The sequence below is a fragment of the Dipodomys spectabilis genome, unplaced genomic scaffold, assembly GCF_019054845.1.
Source record: "Dipodomys spectabilis isolate Male_0828 unplaced genomic scaffold, ASM1905484v1 ptg000108l, whole genome shotgun sequence".
Taxonomy (NCBI): domain Eukaryota; kingdom Metazoa; phylum Chordata; class Mammalia; order Rodentia; family Heteromyidae; genus Dipodomys; species Dipodomys spectabilis.
This window is the reverse complement of record NW_024870785.1, coordinates 3,831,368-3,850,758: the sequence shown is the minus strand read 5'-3', so window position 1 is coordinate 3,850,758 and position 19,391 is coordinate 3,831,368. Positions and strand designations below refer to the sequence as shown.

Sequence of the window (19,391 nt, the reverse complement as noted above, 5' to 3'; positions counted from 1 at the left end):
CCCCAATTTTTAAAATACTCACAGCAAAGGCTAGATGGTCGGTGGCCAAACCAAAATCACCGATCTTCACGTGGTCATCGGAATCCAGAAAAATGTTGACAGGCTTCAGATCCCGGTGAATCATGCCCTGTTGGAGAACAAGAAACAAGCATGGCTTCCCACAGTTCACGCGGCTGAAAGGCCAGTCAAGCGGGCACCTGCACACCACCTACTCCGAGATGCCTGGACGTGGCAACACCACCTGACTGTACTTGACGGGGACCACCTCCTGGTTCCACCCAGGGCTGGTCCTCCCTGAACGGGGGATGCTCAAGCATCCAGGTCCCTCTCCATCTGAGGTTCGAGAAAAATGAAGCAAAGGAAAAAAACGAACATATTTCCACTGGCTAATGACCATTTTTAAATGTTTCTCCCTAACACTAGCCCCAGCAGTATTTCTACCATACTGGCAATTCCTGGCTTCAAAATAACATTCTTTGCTACAATTACTCAAATCAGAAGTTAGAGACTATTCCACCAGGAACATCACATAAGAATATAATCACAGCTCTGTTTCAGTAAGACTTCATTGGTACACAATTCACTCTGAGTTTCATTGTCCCACAGGGCCATGGAGCTGCTCCCTGTCTTCACTGTCAGTGAGCTCTTTGAGCTCTGATGCTTGGTATTGCTGCTTGTCTTTTGACACTTTGTTCTACAGCTACAAGCCAGAATATAGCAATATCCCCACAGTCCTCTTATTTTTTTTCTCCTTTCTCACATTTATGTAAATTGTTAATTGTTAGTGAAGAGATGCTGAGAGGTTTACTTTCTCGTGGATGTAAGCCAATCCGTCCAGAATCTCTCGGAAGAGCCTCCAGAGCCTGCTGGTATCGCGGTACAACCCCTGGTCGATGGTGTCCCGCAAGGTGCTCTTTTCACAGTACTCCATCTACAGACAAGAACACAGGACCCATACTGAAACTCACAACGTGGATTTCAAGCAGTTATGGAAAAATCTGATTTCTGACGGGTGTTGGTAGTACTGGGACTCAAACCCAGGGCCTTATGCATACTAGGAAAGCATATCACCAGCTAAGAGTACTTCAAAGAATCAAAAATAAAACAAAAATTAGGCTAATAGCCTGATGACATCATTCGCTTTTTTATCTGTACATGAAAGCCAAATGACCTTTCCAAGTCTGGAGCAGTGACTGCAGATGTGAAAACCCTGGAGGAGGGCCGGGACCCCCCACTTCGGTGCACCAGGGAGCAGTGCGGGAGCCCCTGGCTGATGAAACTTTGTCTGGGGGATACCCAGGGCCAGAGTGGAACTTTTTCAGGACAAAACGTTTTATTGTTTTAAAACAGAGGAAGGTCGGCCTTCTTCCTCTTATCCTCACAGTCCCTGGGGGCAGATTCTGTTCTGTTTCTGCGTGTCTAAGTCAGGGCCTCCCAAAGTCTTCTGATCCCATTCCCTTTATTCTTTACCCCAGACAGACACCTGGCACCCGGCAGAGGTGTGCAGTACCAGGGGCTGATGGGCAGACACCTTGTAACCAGAGCAAGTGGGGCTGCAAAGACACCTGAGGGGCAAGGCGCCAGCCAGCCCCACCACCGGGAGAGCAGCGCTGCATCAGGCCCCTGTCTAAGGCATCCTTTTTCTATGGAGTGCTGGATCTCACACGGAAAGCCCTGCCCTCCTGCAGAGAATCTTAACACTGACCACAGGCCTGCGCACTCAGGGTACGGGAAACCTCCTTAGGTCTGCGGCTGTCTCTGCTGGCAGAGCCCGCTGTCTGTGGCTGCTGGCTGGGCATGGAGACAGGCCAACACCCAGGTTCTGGTTGGGAGCACCTCACTGGAACCTGTCTGCCTGTGGCTCTTGTCTGTCGCAGGTTCCTATATGAACTGTGAAGCCTAAAGCCATTCCAGTTCCTTGACGGGACACAGCGGTGTTTGTGGGCATGCCCAGTGTAACACTGATGGGACTTGGACATGTGTGAGATGAGCTACCATCCTTTAATTTGTAGAGAAATGGAGGCACAAAAGGCTGGAGAATCTCATCCTCGCTCACACAGGCAGGACAGGTGGATCAGGAGGGGAACTTTCACGGCCCAGTCAGCAGCTGCCCTCCAACACTCTCTGATAGCCACAGGAAGGCACGGATTGTTTTGAGTGTGGGCCAGTGCCTCCAGGCCCCTGTCTGCTGTCTTGTCACAGCACCCTGCGATGCGCCTGCTGGCAGCTGCGGGCGCTGCGCCTCACCTCACCTGGATGTACAGGTAGTGCACGGCCTCCGTGGTCGCCGCCGGCTCACTTCCATGGTGACTGTTCTTTTCATGGTCGTCTTCATCCTAAGCCAAGAAGAACACAGGGGGCTCAAAGTGGGAGCCTCAGTGAAACAAAACCATGGTCACCCCTGCAAATCTGCGCCTACCCCCATGGCCATCCTGGAGCCTTAGAGGAGGTGAGGGAGCAGAAAGCAGCCGGGGTTCTTTAGTAGCTCACAGCAATTTTAAGTCTGCTCGAAGCAGACTTAGCTTAGAGGTGTTTGCCAGATGAGGTGGTAGAAAAACAGAAAACAAGTAGGTATTGAAGTTGTGCCACCACCTGCTATCTGTCAGTTTTTTATTACCACTGATGTTCGGGGGATAAGAAGGGCAGAAAGCACCCAGGCTGACAGTGAAGGCTTCAGTACTGACGGACGCCTCCCTTGGGTGGATCACCATGGAAGCAGTTTAAGTGAGTGTACTACCAAAGCACACTGCCCCGTGGGCTGCAGCACTGAACAGTAAGCTCCAGGTTCTTCTCCCGGGTGGGAAGTGTCAGGCCATATGAGGCCCTGAAGTCATTCGGCACATAGGAGACAGATTTGCATGCTTTTGTCATCTGCCCTCTGCCTGTACTGATGATTTTGTGTGGCCTGCGAACTTGGGATGGCCCTGGCTCCCTGTTCCATTTTTCCATGTTCTTTTTCTTTTTTGTTGCTTATGTGGTGCTGAGGAATTGAACCCAGGGCTTCATGCATGAGAGGCAAGCACTCTACCACTGAGCCACCTTCCCAGCCCTTCTCCATGTTCTTTATTGGCTTGTTCCCTAAGGCTAATTTTCTCTCTAATAACTGGCATCTTTTGAGAAAAAAAAAATTCTTTTTGTTCTGACAGATGTATTTGAATACTCTCATCCCTAAATATGTAAATAGCATCAGTTAGTACCTGACTGATTTCTAGTTTTTATGAGGAACGATTTTTGCATATTTTTCCTTATGAAAGAAAATTAAAGCCTGGCTCTGGAGACAAGCGGCTTCTATTCTCGAGCCACTTATGTCCTCTCCAGAGAATCTGCTGAAGGGGATGAATGTGTGGAGGCTTCCTCCCTCCGTTAGGGTGCTGGGGGTGCTGCTCAGGACATGGGAATGAAGCGTGTCCTGAGTCCAGGGCCATGCACCACCTCTGCCTTACCAGCGGTGAGAACTATTTAATGGCATTATCCTGGCTAAACTTACAATTTAAAATTTTAAACTGAGAGGAGTATAAGGTGACTTTAATTAGCAAGTGATTTTAATATAAAGTACTTTAAAAAACCACACGAATGCATTCCAACCTCCTTCATATCAATTTACATGCTTGTCTAGCAGAGTCCACACACAAGTGGTTCTTTATCTACAATGGATGTGCCCAATAACTGCTGATAATTTTTCTCTTCTTCCCATAATAAAGTCATCACAAGCAAGGCCTGCTCACTGAGCATTCACTAAACACCAGCTGTCCCCCAGCATTCCCCCCTACATGGGACCTCCACACCCAGCAGGGGGCGCTGCGGCCTGGGCAGAGGAACAAGCAGGACTGAGTGGGCCCCAGGCCTGTGATCTTTCAAGCTTGCTGAAGCTATGTGAAGAAACTGTGAACACAGACTCCTGAGACAAGTTCAATGCATTGCATGTTTACCTCATGCTGACTTTTGCTGTTCTCATCTTCGTTGTCAAAGATGATGTCACTTTCAGAATCTGAAGCGGGTCTTAAAAGAGACAAACATTAAGTCCGGCAGTGTAATCCTGTAATTACGCCTGTAATCCTAGCTACTCAGGAGGCTGAGATCTGAGGATCATAATTCAAAGACAGCAAGGGTAGGAAAGTCTGTGAGACTCTTATCTCCAATAAACCATCAGAAGACTAGAAGTGGCACTGTGGCTCAAGAGGTAGATAACTAGCCTTGAGCTGAAAAGCTGAGGGACAGCATCCAGGCCCAAAGTTCAAGCCCCACAACCGCCCCCCAAAAAAGGGAGAAACAGGGAAATGCCTGAAGAAACCACACCTTGACGCTGTGCTGTGGCCTACAATCATTAATAGCTAAACTAACTAAAAACCAACTTGCAGCCCTGGATACAAAGAAGACCAGAGTAGATTCTGGTAACTCCGGGTTCCATGGGCCTGCAGGGAGCATTCTATCCAGACCTAAAACTAGCTCCTGAATGGCCCATGTGTCCTACAAGATATTCTCTTAAGTTAGTTAACCATGATGAAATACTGAAAGTAGTTTCTGTTCTTGACTTTCCACTTTTTCCTTCCCCTTGGGCTTGGATGTTAGGAGATGTATTTATTTTTTCCTGGTGGTACTGGGGTTTGAACCCAGGGCCTTGAGCTTGCTAGTCAGGTGCTCTACCACTTGAAGCATGCTCCCAGCCCCTTTTTGCCCTGCTTATTTTGTGAACAGGACCTCATGTTTATGCCCAGGCCCACACAGACCCTGATCCTCTTGTTTATGCTTCCTAGGTAGCTGGGAGGACAGGCTGGTGCCAGTCGGCTGACCTTTTCACTGGCTGAGATGGTGTCTCATGGACTTTGCTGGTTCTAGGTTGGCCTAGAACCTTGGTCCTCACAGTCTCAGTATCCAGAGCAGCTAGGATTACAGGCATGAGCCACTCACCAGGCAGCTGCTGGAGATCAGTGGGGACAAACTCCTGTGGGTGGCATTTGGTACTTTGCTAACCATGGGCCTAACAGGGTCAAGGCTGTGGGGAGGTACAGTGGGTTTGTGGGGGTCCCGCCCGGCACCCATCCCTTACAGGAAGGACTGCGAGAAGACCCCGTCATGCTCGTCCTCCTCCTCCTCGTCGCTGCTGGAGCCGGGGCCGGCCGGGGAGCGCTCCGAGGTGCTCCACTCCACAGAGCTGCTGATGGGTGGCGGGGCGGCAGCCTCCACGCTGCCCTCGGGTGAGGTCTTGCCCGCGGGGGCCCCATGCTCCGCTCCCCCATCCGCGGCCTGGCTCCGGGCTGGGGGCCTCGCATCGGGGGGCCGCTCGTGCCGCTCGATCCAGGCGTTGTAGTAGCGCACGATGTTCTCATGGTGCAGGCGCGACAGCAGTGTCACCTCACCCTTGATCCTGCGGAAGTGCCTGCTGGCCGGGTTGATGGCGATGCGCTTCACAGCGTAGCAGCAGCCGTCCAGCTTGTTCTGCACCTACCCGGGCAGGAGCAAAGGCCCTGATAAGGCTGGAAGCTCAGACCCCAGCACACTGGCCCCACCGCTACCCCGGGGGAACTTGGATGAGCTCCCAAACACACACCCTTGCAGAAGAAAGCCTCCACTGCAAGCTGAGGACACAGCTCACTGCTATCCACAGGCACAGAGCCTGCTAAGGAATCCAGGGGAAAACAACCTCAGTCCCTCCAGCCTCCCTTGTTTAAATATAGGGCTTCACTTTGTAGCCCAGGCTGACCTCAAACTTTCCATCCTCCTGCCTCAGCCTCTAAAGTGCCATGATTACAGTGTGTATCACCACACCGAACTTTTTAAAAAAACAAGTCTTTCTGCAAATCTTTCTGCCCCAGCCCTCCGAATGCTGCCTTCACCACTCTCCTAAACATTAATTTCACTGACAAATACCTCCTACTCACTGTCTACTAAGGGTGAAGCGCTTGCAATGTTGCAAGCCCCATTTACTACAAGGTATAGAGGCCCTCTACAGGAAGAGTGATGTTTCCTCATAGTGTTCTCAGAATCCTAGACAGAAACATGACCACAGGTGTAAGATGAAAGATGACACGTGTGTGCATGTACACGCACACACACTGAGGATTAAATTCATGGCCCTGCAAGTGCTATGTCCTTTACAATATTCAACAGTGTTTAGGAATAGTACAATTATATAAAAGCAGGACAGATAATGGAGACTGGAGGACAGAACAACAGCATACCTTAAAAACACATCGCTAAGCCGAGTACCCGTGGCTCACGCCTGTAATCCTAGCTACTCAGGGGGCTGAGATCTGAGGATTATAGTTCAAAGCCAGCCCAGGCAGGAAAGTCTGTGAGACTCTTGTCTCCAATTAACCACCAGAAAACTGAAAGTGATGCTGTGGCTCAAGTAATAGAGTACTAGCATTGAGCAAAAGAGCTCAGGGACAGCACCCAGACCAAGAGTTCAAGTCCCACGACTGAAAAACAACAACAAACCCACACTGTTAGTTTCCCATTTCCAGAAGAGCTGGGAATTAAAGGCATCAAGCCATCTGGGGCCACGTGCCAGGGTGACTCCACCTCCATTCTGGCCTTGGAAGCCTCTTTTCTACAGCAAATGGGAAAAAGAACTTCTTCCTGAACGAAGCCCATGAAGATGTTCTTCATTCTTTCCTACCTCAGCGCAGAAGCCAGCCCCTAAGTCTGTGCCAGTGAAACGGAAAGGACTGGGGATAACTCTGTCACACCTTGATGACCGCTCCGAAAGCACCTTTGCCGAGAAGCTGCAGTTCCTCAAATTCAATGAAGTAGCGCGAAAACTGCCGCTGAGTCTCACTGAAGAACGAGGCGCTAGGCAGCCGGCTGCTGGGGATAACAGTCTCCACATAGTCTTGTCCCCCGGAATCTGAAGGAAGAGGCATGGGGAACATGGGGAAAGCAGGGTGTGGGGGTCACGCCTGCTGCTCCAATACTCAGGAGGCAGAAGAGAAAGGGCCACAGAGCAAGAGCCCTGCTTTCAAACAGAAAGAAGAGCGAGCCAACTCTGCCACGAGGCACGCCCTGGGCCCTAGCCAGCGGTCTGAAGGAGCACATCCTCCCTGAAGGGCCTTTAACAAGTCTGCTGCCCACCCTGCCCTCCTTAAAGGAGGAAGAACTATATCATCAGCCTGGATCCCTGGGGCTGAGGGAGTGACTGAACCAGAGAGCCAGAACCCAAAGCAGGGCTCTGGCGCCATCCCAGCCCGACAGAGGTTCCTTGATCTACTGGCAGGGAAACCAGGCCACTGGGTCATAAGGTGACTGACGCAGGAAGGAACTACATGTCACTGAGGTCACTCCACTGGATATCCACTCGATCAGAAAATACTGGAACATCAGGGTGGCATAAACATTTCATAACTGAACAGATTTATGTGGCGCTTGGCCTAAAATAGATGAAATAAATACTCCATGTATCCTCCTCCAACGTCAGGTTTATATATACTTTCAAAAACGTTATGTCAAATGATAGGGGCTGGAGGCATGCTCATATGATACAGTACCTGAGCTCAGGCTCCAGTACCACCAAAGCAAAGCAAAGCAGAGAAAGAACAGGCAGCCTGGCATAGCGGTGCATGCCTGGAATCCCAGCACTCGGGAGGTAGAGGCAGGAGCATCAAGATTCACAATGAGAGCCCAGTGCAAAGAAACCGAGAGAGGAAGAGAAAGAAAAGAAAAAAAATGGAGACACCCACCTTCAGGGCTCTGTTCCACTAAAGGCATCTTTGGCTGAGGGTTTATGAAGCTGTGTTTCAATAACTGCTGAGGTGTCCATCTGTCTTTGTCATCCAGGCAGACGCACCTGGAGGAATGCGGACTCAGCAACACGCAAGAGAAAGGCGGCTCCCCATGGGCCTACTCGTAGGAATAGCCTCCCAGGAGCCACGGAACCTATGGGCTCACTTGGAAATGGGTTAAAGGCACGTGACTCTCAGGGACTGCAGATCCCCGGCTGTGGCTGCCTAGGACCTGGTGGCTCTCTTAGCCGCAGGGAAGCATGGGGTGGAATCACACTCCTGAGGCTGTTCCTGGGTAGGAGGCCCTGCCCTAGACCTCTTAGGAAACAGCAGTGGTGGGAAGGCAGAAGCCAGGCACTGATGGCTCACACGTGTAAGCCAGCTAAGGCTGAGATCTGAGGATTTCACTTCAAAGCCAGCCCAAGCAGGACAGCCCAGGAGGCTTAGCTCCAATTAGCCAGAAAAAGCCAGAAGTGGAGTGGAGGTGTGGCTCAACAGGTACACTGCCAGCCTGGAGAGAAAAAGCAAATGGACAGTACATGGGCTCTGAGTGTAAGCCCCCGCAGTGGCACGCACAGACAAAAGTGGGAGGGAAAGCGCTGCCGTTTGAAAGGCTGTGCATTCCCTACCCCGCTGTGGCGGTCCCTGCCCACCGCGGCAGCAGTACTTGCTGGAATACTCCAGGCCGTCCCCTGAACAGCTGACGTCGCTCATGAACCTGCGTGCAGGGGAGCGTGGGAGCCAAGGCCACAGTGAGCAGAGTGAGCCAACAGATCCCACAGGCTGGGGAGCGAGGGCCGCCACGCTGTGCCCCACGCGTCCAGGAGCAAGGTGCCGCTGGAGAAGGGCGAGGCACTCACTTCCTCAGGAAATCCTGGAAGTCCGCCGGCAGGTCTCTGGGGATGGTCACGGGGAACTCGCCACACTCCTGCCCTTGGCTGAGGGAGAGCAGCAGGAGGCCCAGGCGCCACACATCCCCTTTCTTCCCGCTTTTGTAAGGCAGGGCGCTGTCGCTGAACCGAACTCGCGTCTGCTCAAACACGTCATCCTTGCAGATGTCTGCCAGGCGCTTGGAGATGCTGTAGTCCGTGATCTTGACCGTGCCCTGGGCATCTACCAGGACACTCGATGCGCTCAGGACCTTGTGCACCACGGAGTTGCTGTGCAGGTAATCGAGGCCAGACAGGAGCTGGGTGGCAAACCTGCGGAGCTGCGGCGCGGGGATGGGGCCCGCGTGGCTCAGGTGCTCGGCGAGCGACAGGCCGCTGACGTGCTCCACCAACATGTCCACCACCATGCAGTCATCCTGCTCTCTGAAGCTCATGGCGAAGTAGCGGACTACGTTTGGATGGTTCAGTTTCACCAAAGAGTTGAATTCTGTTTCTGCCCCCTGAATCTAGAAGGACAAAGATTCAATAGACATGAATTGGTATTTTACTACTTCAAAAGTAAAGTATCTGTTATCAAGTACACTTTGCGATGAGAACAAAACAATTTTTTTTTCTGAACCAAATCCTTCCCTTAAACTGTGTGGCCAACCTAGCAGCTAATAAAGATGCAAAAAATATGCTGAATCCTCTACTTCTTTAATTTTATCCAGAAGCTTGGACTATAGGTATTGAACTCAGCTCAGAAGTTACCAATGATTACAGTGTATTTGCTTTCAGTTTTTCTTTTCTTTTCTTTTGTTGGTTGTGGGGCTTGAACTCAGGGTTTGGGTGCTATCCCTGAGCTTTTCCACTCAAGGCTATCGCTCTACCACTTTGAGCCACAGCTCCACTTCTGGTTTTCTGGTAGGTAATTGGAGATAAAAGTCTCATAGACTGAGCTGGGAAGGTGGCTCAGTGGTAGAGCACTTGCCTTGCATACCTGAGGCCCTGGGTTCGATTGCTCAGCACCACATAAGCAAAAAGAAAAAAGCCAGAAGTGGCACTGTGGCTCAAGTGGTAGAGTGCTAGCCTTGAGCTGAAGAGCTGAGGGGCAGTGCCCAGGCCAGAGTTCAGGTCCCATGACCAGACCCCAAAAAAAAAAAAAAGTCTCATAGACTTTCCTGACTGAGCTGGCTTTGATCCTCAGATCTCAGCCTCCTGAGTAGGTAGAATTACAAGCATGAGACACTGGAGTCTGGTAAGTTTTTTTCTTTTTTTGTCAGATGAGGGACTTGAACTCAGGGCCTGGGCACTGTCCAGGAGCCTCTTTGTGCCTAAGGATAGCACTCTACCACTTGAGCGACAGCACCAATTCCGGTTTTTGAATGGTTAATTGGAGAGAAGAATCTCACAGGGACTTTTCTGCCTGGGCTGGCTTTAAACCACAATCATCAGATTTCAGCCTCCTGAGTATCTAGGATTACAGGCATGAGCCACCAGCGCCCAGCTAAGTTTTTCTTTTTCTTTTATTTACTTATTTATTTGTCAGTCGTGGGGCTTGAACTCTGGGACTGGGCACTGTCCCTGAGCTCCTCAGTTCAAGGAGAGTGCTCTACTTGAGCCACAGCACCACGTCCAGTTTTCAGGTGGTTAATTGGAGTCTCATGGAGGGAGGGGAAGGTGGCTCAGTGGTAGAGCGCTTGCCTTGCAGGCATGAGGCCCTGGGTTCAATTCCTCAGCACCACATAAGCAAAAAAAGCCAGAAGTGGTGCTGTGGCTCATGTGGTAGAGCGCTAGCCTTGAGCTGAAGAGCTGAGGGACAGCGCCCAGGCCCAGAGTTCAGGCCCCACAACCGGACCAAAAAAAAAAGAGTCTCACGAAAGAACTACTAGCCAGGCGCTGGTGATTCACACCTGTAATCCTAGCTACTAAGGAGGCTGAGGTCTGAGGATCGAAGTTCAAAGCCAGCCCAGGCAGGAAAGTCCGTGAGACTCTTATCTCCAATAAACCACTTGAAAACCAGAAGTGGCCCTGTGGCTCAAGCGGTAGAGTGCTTGCCTTGAGCTGAAGAGTGCAGGGACAGCACCCAAGCCCAGAGCTCAAGCCCCATGACTGACCAAAACAACAACAACAACAACAACAACAAAGAGTCTCATGGACTTTTCTGCCTAGTTTGGCTTTGAACCGTGATCCTTAGATCTCAGCTTCCTCAGTAGCTAGGATTACAGGCGTGAGCCACTGGTGCCCAGCAAGTTTTCCTTTCTTTTTATTTTATTGTGAGAATACCATACAGAGGAGTTACAATTACATGGGCAAGATAACGAATACATTTCTTATCAAGCATTGTTGCCTCCCGGTACTCTACATGATCAGTGAGATTTCTCTAGTAATGAACTATAGAAATGATCCCTGAAAGTAGTCTTAAGTTTTTTTTTTATATACAAAGTACACACATTTCTAAATACCATGCCTTTCCTCTTTATAGTTACTTTACTGCGTAACAACTATAATATGCAATATTAAATATTCTCTTTATACTCTATTATAAATTGATATTATGATTCTTCAACCTGAACACCCCACCCACTAAGAAGCCCCATCCACTCAGCTCTGGGAGCCAATCAAACCTGGTGTTGGAGATGAACCCACACCTACCTGCTTTTTGCACTTGTCAATCTTCTCTCTCTCTTGACTGGTCAGAAATGGACCCAATTTTTTCTGCCACTGAAGGACCCACTCATACAACAAGACAAAGCTGCCAGTTGCTGTTTCCAAAGCATTGTAGACTAATTTTCCCAGCTGTTCATCGCTGCCTGCAAATGAAACAGAACAGTCATGAAATCTCATTCACTCACTCATTTAACAGTGTGACTCTGCTATGTGCTGTGAGAACTATTTTTCTAAAATATATGTGCTCTCTGCTTGAAAGCCTTCTGTGGACCGAGCTGGTTTGAACAAGACCGTGTCTATTCTGTACTCTGTTCCCTTATGATTAACTTGCAGCGGTACGACTGCTTTAATAAACATGTATTTACTCACCAACACATTTTCCTTTGTGTACCATGAGCTGGTCAGGACCTCCCACAGAGAAATACAGGATTTCACAGGAGCCAGGGGAATCATCGCTGCCACATATGGAATACTGACGATCGCGCCTTCAAAATACCGTTGGACAATTTGTTCTCTTTAAGATTAGGACAGGAAGTCTTGCCCTTCTGGTTCCAGAAGAGGACTGGCCCTCCCCACCCTCAACTGATCATCTTCCTTGGTGCTCTGACCTTGGCTGTCATGGTCACTCATTCTGTCTCACTGTCAGAAATGGGGAGCGGCCCAGGCTGAGCGCTGGACAGAGGCCCTGGGAAACAAAGGCGGCTGGCTTGCTCAAAGGAGGAGGCGGCGTGGTGGGGCAGCAAGGCGGGACAGGATAGAATGAAATGGGAAATCCACTCCTCTTCCATGGTGCCCACTTTCTACTCTCCACTTGGGACCAGGAGGAGTGGGGCGTGATGCAAACCTGAAGACACCATGCTGCCTGACATCTCCAGAGCTGCTCATGGGTACAGCTCCCCTCCCCCACCCCTCCCCCCAAATAACGATTCTTGGGACAGGGCATGGCGGCATATGTAATCTCAGCTACTCAGGAGGCCAACCTAAGCAATTTACTGAGACTCTTTTTTTTTTTTTTTGGGTCCGGTCGTGGGCCTGAACTCTGGGCCTCAGCTCTTCAGCTCAAGGTGAGCACTCTACCACTTGAGCCACAGCACCACTTCCGGCTTTTTTTCTTTTTGCTTATGTGGTGCTGAGGAATCAAACCCAGGGCCTCAGGCATGCAAGGCAAGCCTCTATCACTGAGCCACCCTCCTAGCCTGACTCTGTTTTAAAATACAATTTAAAAGTACTGGGAGTATAGCTCAGTGACAGAATGCTTCACTAGTATATGTGAGGCCCTGGGTTCAATCCCCAGTAAAAACTAAAAATCAAATAAGGATGGTTGGAAACTGGTTTTATGTGGCTATCCAATTCAGTAAGATAGGCAGGCTTTGAGAGGGTTATTGACACTGAAGACCCACCAAACTTCACAAGTGTGTGAAGTCCATGGGACTCTGATAGCCAGTTAACCACCAAAAAGTTCAAAGTGGAGCTGTGGCTCAAATGTTAGAGCACCAGCCTTGAGCAAAAAAAGTCTAAGGAACATCAACCAGGTCCTAAGTTGAAGCCCGAATACCAGCACCTTACCGTGTCCCCCACCCCTCCCCCAGGAATGCCAAGATTTACCGTGCCCTTCCCGAGGAGCTGGTGCGGTGTTTGCCATTTCCCACAAAGTCAGGAGAGCCTCCACACAGAGTGTGTGCCGTTCTGTGTCCTCCTGGGTCTCTCTTAGAACTAGGATCTTGGTTTGACAGACTAGCAATTTCCAGACGCTCCTAGAAAAAGAAATACAAATCCTAGTTTAGATGCAAGTCTAGAATGGAAGACAAGCACTGAATTTAATGGTGAATTCAGGGCCAGACATGTCTTGTTTAAACTGAATGCCTACAATGGAATAAAACTCAACTTATACCAACTTAATGCCCAAATATGTACTGGGTCAAAAACTAAAGTCTAAGCCAGGCGCTGGTGGCTCATGTCTGTAATCCTAGCTACTCAGGAGCCTGAGATCTGAGGATCCTGGGTCAAGGCCAGCCCGGGCAGGAAAGTCCCTGAGACTCTTTTTTTTCTTTTTTTCTTTTGGTTGGTTGTGGGGCGTGAACTCTGGGCTTGAGCGCTGTCCCAGAGCTCTTCAGCTCAAGGCAAGTGCTCTACCCACTTGAGTCTCATGGACTTTCCTGCCTGGGCTGGCTTTGAACTGCGATCATCAGATCTCAGCCTCCTGAGTAGCTAGGATTATAGGCGTGAGCTACCAGTGCCTGGTTCCCTTAGACTCTTATCTCCAATAAACCACCAGAAAACTGGAAGTGGCACTGTGGATCAAGTGGTAGAGCTCTAGCCTAGAGCTGAAGAGCTGAGGGACAGAGCCCAGTTCCAGAGTTCAAGCCCCATGACGGACCAAAAAAAAAAAAAAAAAGAGTCCAGGTTGCAGGTTTTTTTGTTTTGTTTTGTTTATGTTGTTGTTGTTTTCCAGTCCTGGGGCTTGAATTCAGGTCCTGGGTGCTGTCCCTGAGCTCTTCAGCTCCAGGCTAGCACTCTACCACTTAAGCCACAGCGCCACTTCCAGCTTTTTCTGTGTCTGTGGTGCTGAGGAATCGAACCCAGGGCCTCATGCATGCTAGGCAAGTACTCTACCATTAAGTCACCTTCCCAGGCCCAGGTTGCAGTTTTAAGGAGAATATGGATTTTATAGATTGGAATGCTCAGAATTTTGGAACATGCATGTGAAGTTAGGAGACTGAGCTCTTGGGTGGGCAGGGGAAGGAATTCACACAGCAGCCCAGAGGCTGTCTGGAGTGTTGGGGTAGGCAGAAGAGCTGGGAAGCAGAGCTGGGAGAGAGAGTCACAGCTGAGCTGAGACCGTGGAAAATGGGGCGGGGGGGGGGGGGGGGGGGGGGCTCCAGCCATGCTGCCAGGGCTGCACACAGCCTCGGTGAATACTGCACAGGGCCTCCGTTCGGTTTCTCTACATCTAAGTCAAACGCTCCATTTGTAAAGAATGAGGAACATTTTCTCTGGATTCCTCCAATTGCTTTCACCCCCCTCCCCACACCCTCCACTGAGCCAGACTCTGAAGAAAAGAAGAAAATCCTTCCAGTATCCATTTCCACCCCTCTGCTGCTAGAATCTTTCCGCTCAACACCTGGGGAGATCTCAGGCAGGTGCTGAATGGTGGGGGACACATCTCTCACATGACTTACACCCCCCCCAAACACCAGCATTATTTGAATTCCAGCCTTGTTTATTTACAAATTGTCACACTTCTCCTGTGACTCCTCCTTAAAGAGCCTGAATCACCTAAGCTTACATCAGCTCCAGAGAATACATTCCACTCACCTTGCCACGACCTAAAACACACAAGTGAATGTTTGTTACTTCACTTTAAGGGTTACTACTGAAAGCAACTGAGAGGGAAAATCGACCTTGATGGACATGAAAGTAAGTAGTTTATGCTTATCTTAGTGCAACCGAATAGATAGAGTACCTGCTTGGCCATTTCTTTCCTCTTTTTCTCTTCTTTTATTTCTTCTTTCCTTCTCTGAATCTCATGAAGGATTTCACGTTGCTAAAATGAATAAACCACAGTCAGATGCTGATCTCTGAAAACACACAGTGAGAAACAGGGACTATGAATTTCAACCACCTAGAGCCTCTCTCCTGAGAGACCTGGACACGTAGAACCTATGTAGGAGCTGGCTGCAGCGGCACGGTGTCTGGGGGACCTCATGCCTCTGGCTCCCCGGTGCCTGGAGGAGGTGTGAGGGAGGACTGCTGGGGGAGCACTAGCCCCCTCGGTGTCTTCATCCTCTTTGTTTTTTTTTGTTGGTCGTGGGGTTTGAACTCTGGGCCTGAACTCTTCAGCTCAAGGCAAACAGTCTACCACTTGAGCCAGAGACCCATTTCCTCTTCCTCCTCTTTCTTATCTGCTTGCTCAGTGTCTGGCTCCAGGGCCAGCTTGCAAGAGTGGGCTGGGCTGAGCTGTCCCTGCCCAGGGCCTGGGGGAGATGAGGGCCAAGGTTCTACACCCCTCCCTCCACCACGATCCACACCTGCATTTCCAGCCTTTTCAGTATAAAAAGTGATATTTTGATCTCTATCCAATTTTTCTTAGTTCCCTAAAATTTCAGATTGAAAGTGTCAAAAGTATTAAGAACATCACTTAAACTCTAATAATGGGGCTGGGAAGGTGGCTCAGTGGTAGAGCGCTTGCCTTGCATGAATGAGGCCCTGGGTTCGATTCCTCAGCACCACATAAGGAGAAAAAAAAAGGCTCCAAGTGGCGCTGTGGCTCAAGTGGTAGAGTGCTAGCCTTGAGCTGAAGAGCTGAGAGACAGTGCCCAGGCCCAGAGTTCAGGCCCCACGACTGGACCCCCCCCCCAAAAAAACAAAACAAAACAAAACAAAACTCTAATAGCAATGAAATGCAAAAAAACAAAAACAAAAACCTCGGGGTGAGGAATGGGGGGTGTAGGGGGTGATGGTAAGGGATAGGAAGGGGAAACAAAGAAGGAGGCAACAATGCTTGATAAGAAATGTGCTCATGGGGCTGAGAAGGTGGCTCAGTGGTAGAGAGCTTGCCTTGCAAGCCTGAGGCCCTGGGTTCGATTCCTCAGCACCATATAAGCAAAAAGAAAAAAGCCAGAAGTGGCGCTGTGGCTCAAGTGGTAGAGCGCTACCCTTGAGCTGAAGAGCTGAGGGACAGCGCCCAGGCCCAGAGTTCAGGCCCCACGACCAGACCCAAAAAAAAAAAGAAATGTGCTCATTATCTTGCCCATGTAATTGTAACTCCTCTGTACGGTATTTTCATAATAAAAAAATAAAAACTAAAAACAAACATATCCTCAAATTTATGCAGTTACAACAGTATACCAAAACAATGCTGTTAGCTACATACTTATTGTCCCCTAATAATAGGAAACTATACACTCTCAATGATGACTGGACTATACAGTTTTATAGGAGGTAAGCAAGATGGTGCATGGTTGCACATGCCTGGAATCCCAGCTACTCAGAAGCCAGAGGCAGGAGGGTTTAAGAGTTGTAGGCCAGTCTGGACAAAGGTAGTGAGACCCTATTTCATAAACAAAATTTAGGTCTGGGAATGTGGCTTAGTGGTAGAGTGCTTGTCTAGCATGTATGAAGCCGTGGGTTTGATAACTCAGTACTACATAAACAGAAAAAGCTGGAAGTGGCACTGTGGCTCAGGTAGTAAGAGTGCTAGCCTTGAGAAAAAGAAGCTCAGGGACAGTGCCCAGGCCCTGAGTACAAGACCCAGGACTGGCAAAATAATAATAATAATACTACAAGAAGGGCTGGGGTGTGGTCCTGGCTAACAAGCTGGAAGCCTTGAGGTCAGTCATTCTACTGCATAAAGTAAACAGACACAAAATGGTTAGGACTCACAGACAGACAGGGCTAGCATAAACACTGGAAGAAGAAAACAAGGAGCCAGATACACAATTCCAAGGCAAAGTGGAAACATAGAAGGCAGGTGAGGATCTGGGAAGGGGAAGAGCAGGAGGGATAGTAGGGATGGAAAACAGGATGAAAGTATGTTTGTTATATGCATGTATGACAACGTCACAACAAACATAAGCCCGACACTGGTGCCTCACACCTGTAATCCTAGCTACTTAGAAGGCTGAGACTGGAAGGACAGCATCTCTGGACTAGCTGGCCCAAAAGACTCCATCTTAACTGTGGTGGTTCACACTGGTCACCCCAAGTGTAAACAGGAGGGTCAGAGTGCTGGCCAACCTCAGCAAAATGTAGATACTATTAGAAAAACTGCAAACGCCGAAAGCAGTAGAGTCATGACTCAGTGGGTTTGTATGTTCTGCTCTGACTTTGAGGAAGCAATATGAAGATAAACGCATGAGGCTGCACACCATGCTGTACACCTGCAATCCCAGTACTTGGAGGCAGAGGTAGGACTGTTTTGAGACCTGCCTTGGTTACCTTGTCTCAGAAAAGCGAGAAGAGAGCAAGGTGTGTGGGGGTGGAAGGGGATGAGTGGGTGTGGTAAGCATCACTGTGAGGTAGAGGTGGAGGTTGAAGCGTTAACACATTCAACACACAGCAACTCAAATAGCAGGCAGAACAGACCAATGGAACCAAACGGACCCTAGCAATAGAAGCTGGTGTATGTTTCATGGAAACAGTGTGAGTCACTTCATAAAAAAATAGTTATTTAATAGATGTGTTGCAGAAATGTCCAGGAAGGAAAACAAACCTATGCCCTCTTTTCTCTAATTTGCAGTGAGATCAGTTCTGGATAACTTGAACCAAAGAATACACAGGAAAAAAATTAAAACCAAGAAAGAAGCTCAGGAACTCACACTGTACTCTTTTTTTGTAGTTGTTGTTGGTTGTGGGGCTTGAACTCTGGGCCTGGGCACTGTCCCTCAGCTCTTCAGCTCAAGCCACAGCGCCACTTCCGGCTTTTTCTATTTACGTGGTGCTGAGGACTCAAACCCAGGGCCTCATGCATGCGAGGCAAGCGCTCTACCGTTGAGCCTCCTTCCCAGCCCCCGCCCACACTGTGTTTGATGTGAAGGATTTAAAGTAAGGAAAGGGTTCACACTCATGCAGCAGACGAAAGGACAAGTAGCAGTGGACAAGGAGCGTGAGGAGCTTCGTTCCAGGCTTTGGGGCTCACTGTGGGTGGGTAGGCGTGCTGGTCTCACACGAGGAAGAGACGCAGTGGACTCCACCAGTGTGGCCAGCTCGGAAAGATGCAGGAAGGTTCCCCAATGCCCCTTCTCCTTCTCAAAGTGAGGCCGGCCTGATGGCCGTAGGGAGAGGACACGGAGGGGCCCGCGGGCCATCCCCTGCCGCTCCTGCACATGGTCAGTCATGCTTCCAGACACAGTCAGGGGCAGCAGCCATCGAGCTCCGGGCCTGGAATGTCTCACCTCCTGCTCCTCTCTCCGCTGGGCCTCCAGCAGCCTCTGCTGCTCCTCCTGAGCCTGCCGGGCCAGCATTTCTTCATGGAAGGACTTGGGAGGGGGCTTGTTATGCTCGCTGAGAAAGGACTGCACGTGGTACGCCAGCTCGAATATCATCACCTAAACACAGAAGAGCCATCAAATAAACACAGAAGAGCCAGCAAGCGCAAGTGGCCCAGGGGGAGGGCAGGGAGCGGCCGCTCTATTCCATCTGGAGCACGGGGGACGGAACTCAGGCCCGTGGCCAGGCTCGGTGGCTATTCCACCATATGAGCCGCGCTGCCAGGCCCATCACCGTCAAGAGTCTTCACAGATTTATAAGGGGTGCTACTGGGATTTGAACTAGGGGCCTTGCACCTAGTAGCAGGCATGCTACCACTTGAGCCTTACCCCCAGTCTTTTGGTTTTAAGTACTTAGATAGGGTCTCACCCTTTTTTCTTTTTCTAGCTATGCCTCCCATACAACTAGAGTTTGCAGATATATGCCCCCATGCCCAACTTGTTCTTTGAGATGGGAGTCTCACTATTTTTTGCCTGGGCTGGGTTTGAAGTGCAGTCTTTCTCTCTCCACCTCTCCAATAGCTGGGATTATAAATGTGAGCCATGACACCTGGCCTCCATATTTTTCTTGTCAGCACTCGGTGCTGCCCGCTTTTCTAGTTTCTAGGGTGTGTTCTGTCTGCTCCCCTCACCTGTGGCTGAACTCTTTGCTCACTGTGGTTTTCCCAGCGTCAGGCCAGTGTCTGTGCAAGGTAATGAACTGATGAGAATCAGCGAGTCTGATGTGACTCACGTAAGAAAAGAGTCTCGGGCAAGTGTTAGTTTATGTTTATTATGATAAACAATGAGCTATTAAATTAAAAATCGCTTAGAGACAAATGAAAATGGTTAACAACCTGTTACTTTTAGCTGGACGTGGGGACCCAAGCCTGTAATCCTACAAAACACAACTAAAACAAGCAAAAGGGCTGCGGACATGTGCGTCTCTAGTGGTAAAGTGCTTGTCTTATAAAGGCTTGGCCCTGGGTTCAATCCACAGTATTGGCACTCCCTCCGCCCTCTCTCCTACAAACCACATTGCTTTCTGGTATCTATCCCCATTCAAATGATGAGATGAGTCACATCTTAATAGCTGGGTGCCACACCACCAAGAATCCCATAGCCACACTTTAATACTTAATTATATTCTACTTTACTTGAAAATAAAA

General features: G+C 49.6%; 1 protein-coding gene and 1 pseudogene across 2 annotated transcripts in view; both read right to left on the bottom strand.

Annotated features, from left to right (window-relative positions):
* The window catches only part of Eif2ak4 (eukaryotic translation initiation factor 2 alpha kinase 4), a 57,341-nt gene that overhangs the window by 27,581 nt on the left and 10,369 nt on the right, over window positions 1–19,391 (bottom strand). For both annotated transcript variants that reach the window (XM_042687549.1, XM_042687550.1), the window contains exons 4-16: window positions 18,151–18,303; window positions 14,721–14,801; window positions 12,863–13,011; window positions 11,627–11,742; window positions 11,243–11,400; window positions 8,579–9,114; window positions 7,677–7,783; window positions 6,690–6,847; window positions 5,048–5,442; window positions 3,930–3,999; window positions 2,253–2,336; window positions 809–931; window positions 23–127 (exon numbers count right to left, since the gene is read on the bottom strand). In XM_042687549.1, coding sequence (XP_042543483.1) covers window positions 23–127; window positions 809–931; window positions 2,253–2,336; window positions 3,930–3,999; window positions 5,048–5,442; window positions 6,690–6,847; window positions 7,677–7,783; window positions 8,579–9,114; window positions 11,243–11,400; window positions 11,627–11,742; window positions 12,863–13,011; window positions 14,721–14,801; window positions 18,151–18,303 — 2,235 coding nt within the window. The remainder of the gene's footprint in view (window positions 1–22; window positions 128–808; window positions 932–2,252; window positions 2,337–3,929; window positions 4,000–5,047; window positions 5,443–6,689; window positions 6,848–7,676; window positions 7,784–8,578; window positions 9,115–11,242; window positions 11,401–11,626; window positions 11,743–12,862; window positions 13,012–14,720; window positions 14,802–18,150; window positions 18,304–19,391) is intronic.
* Window positions 10,888–11,010, bottom strand: LOC122114731 (annotated as a pseudogene).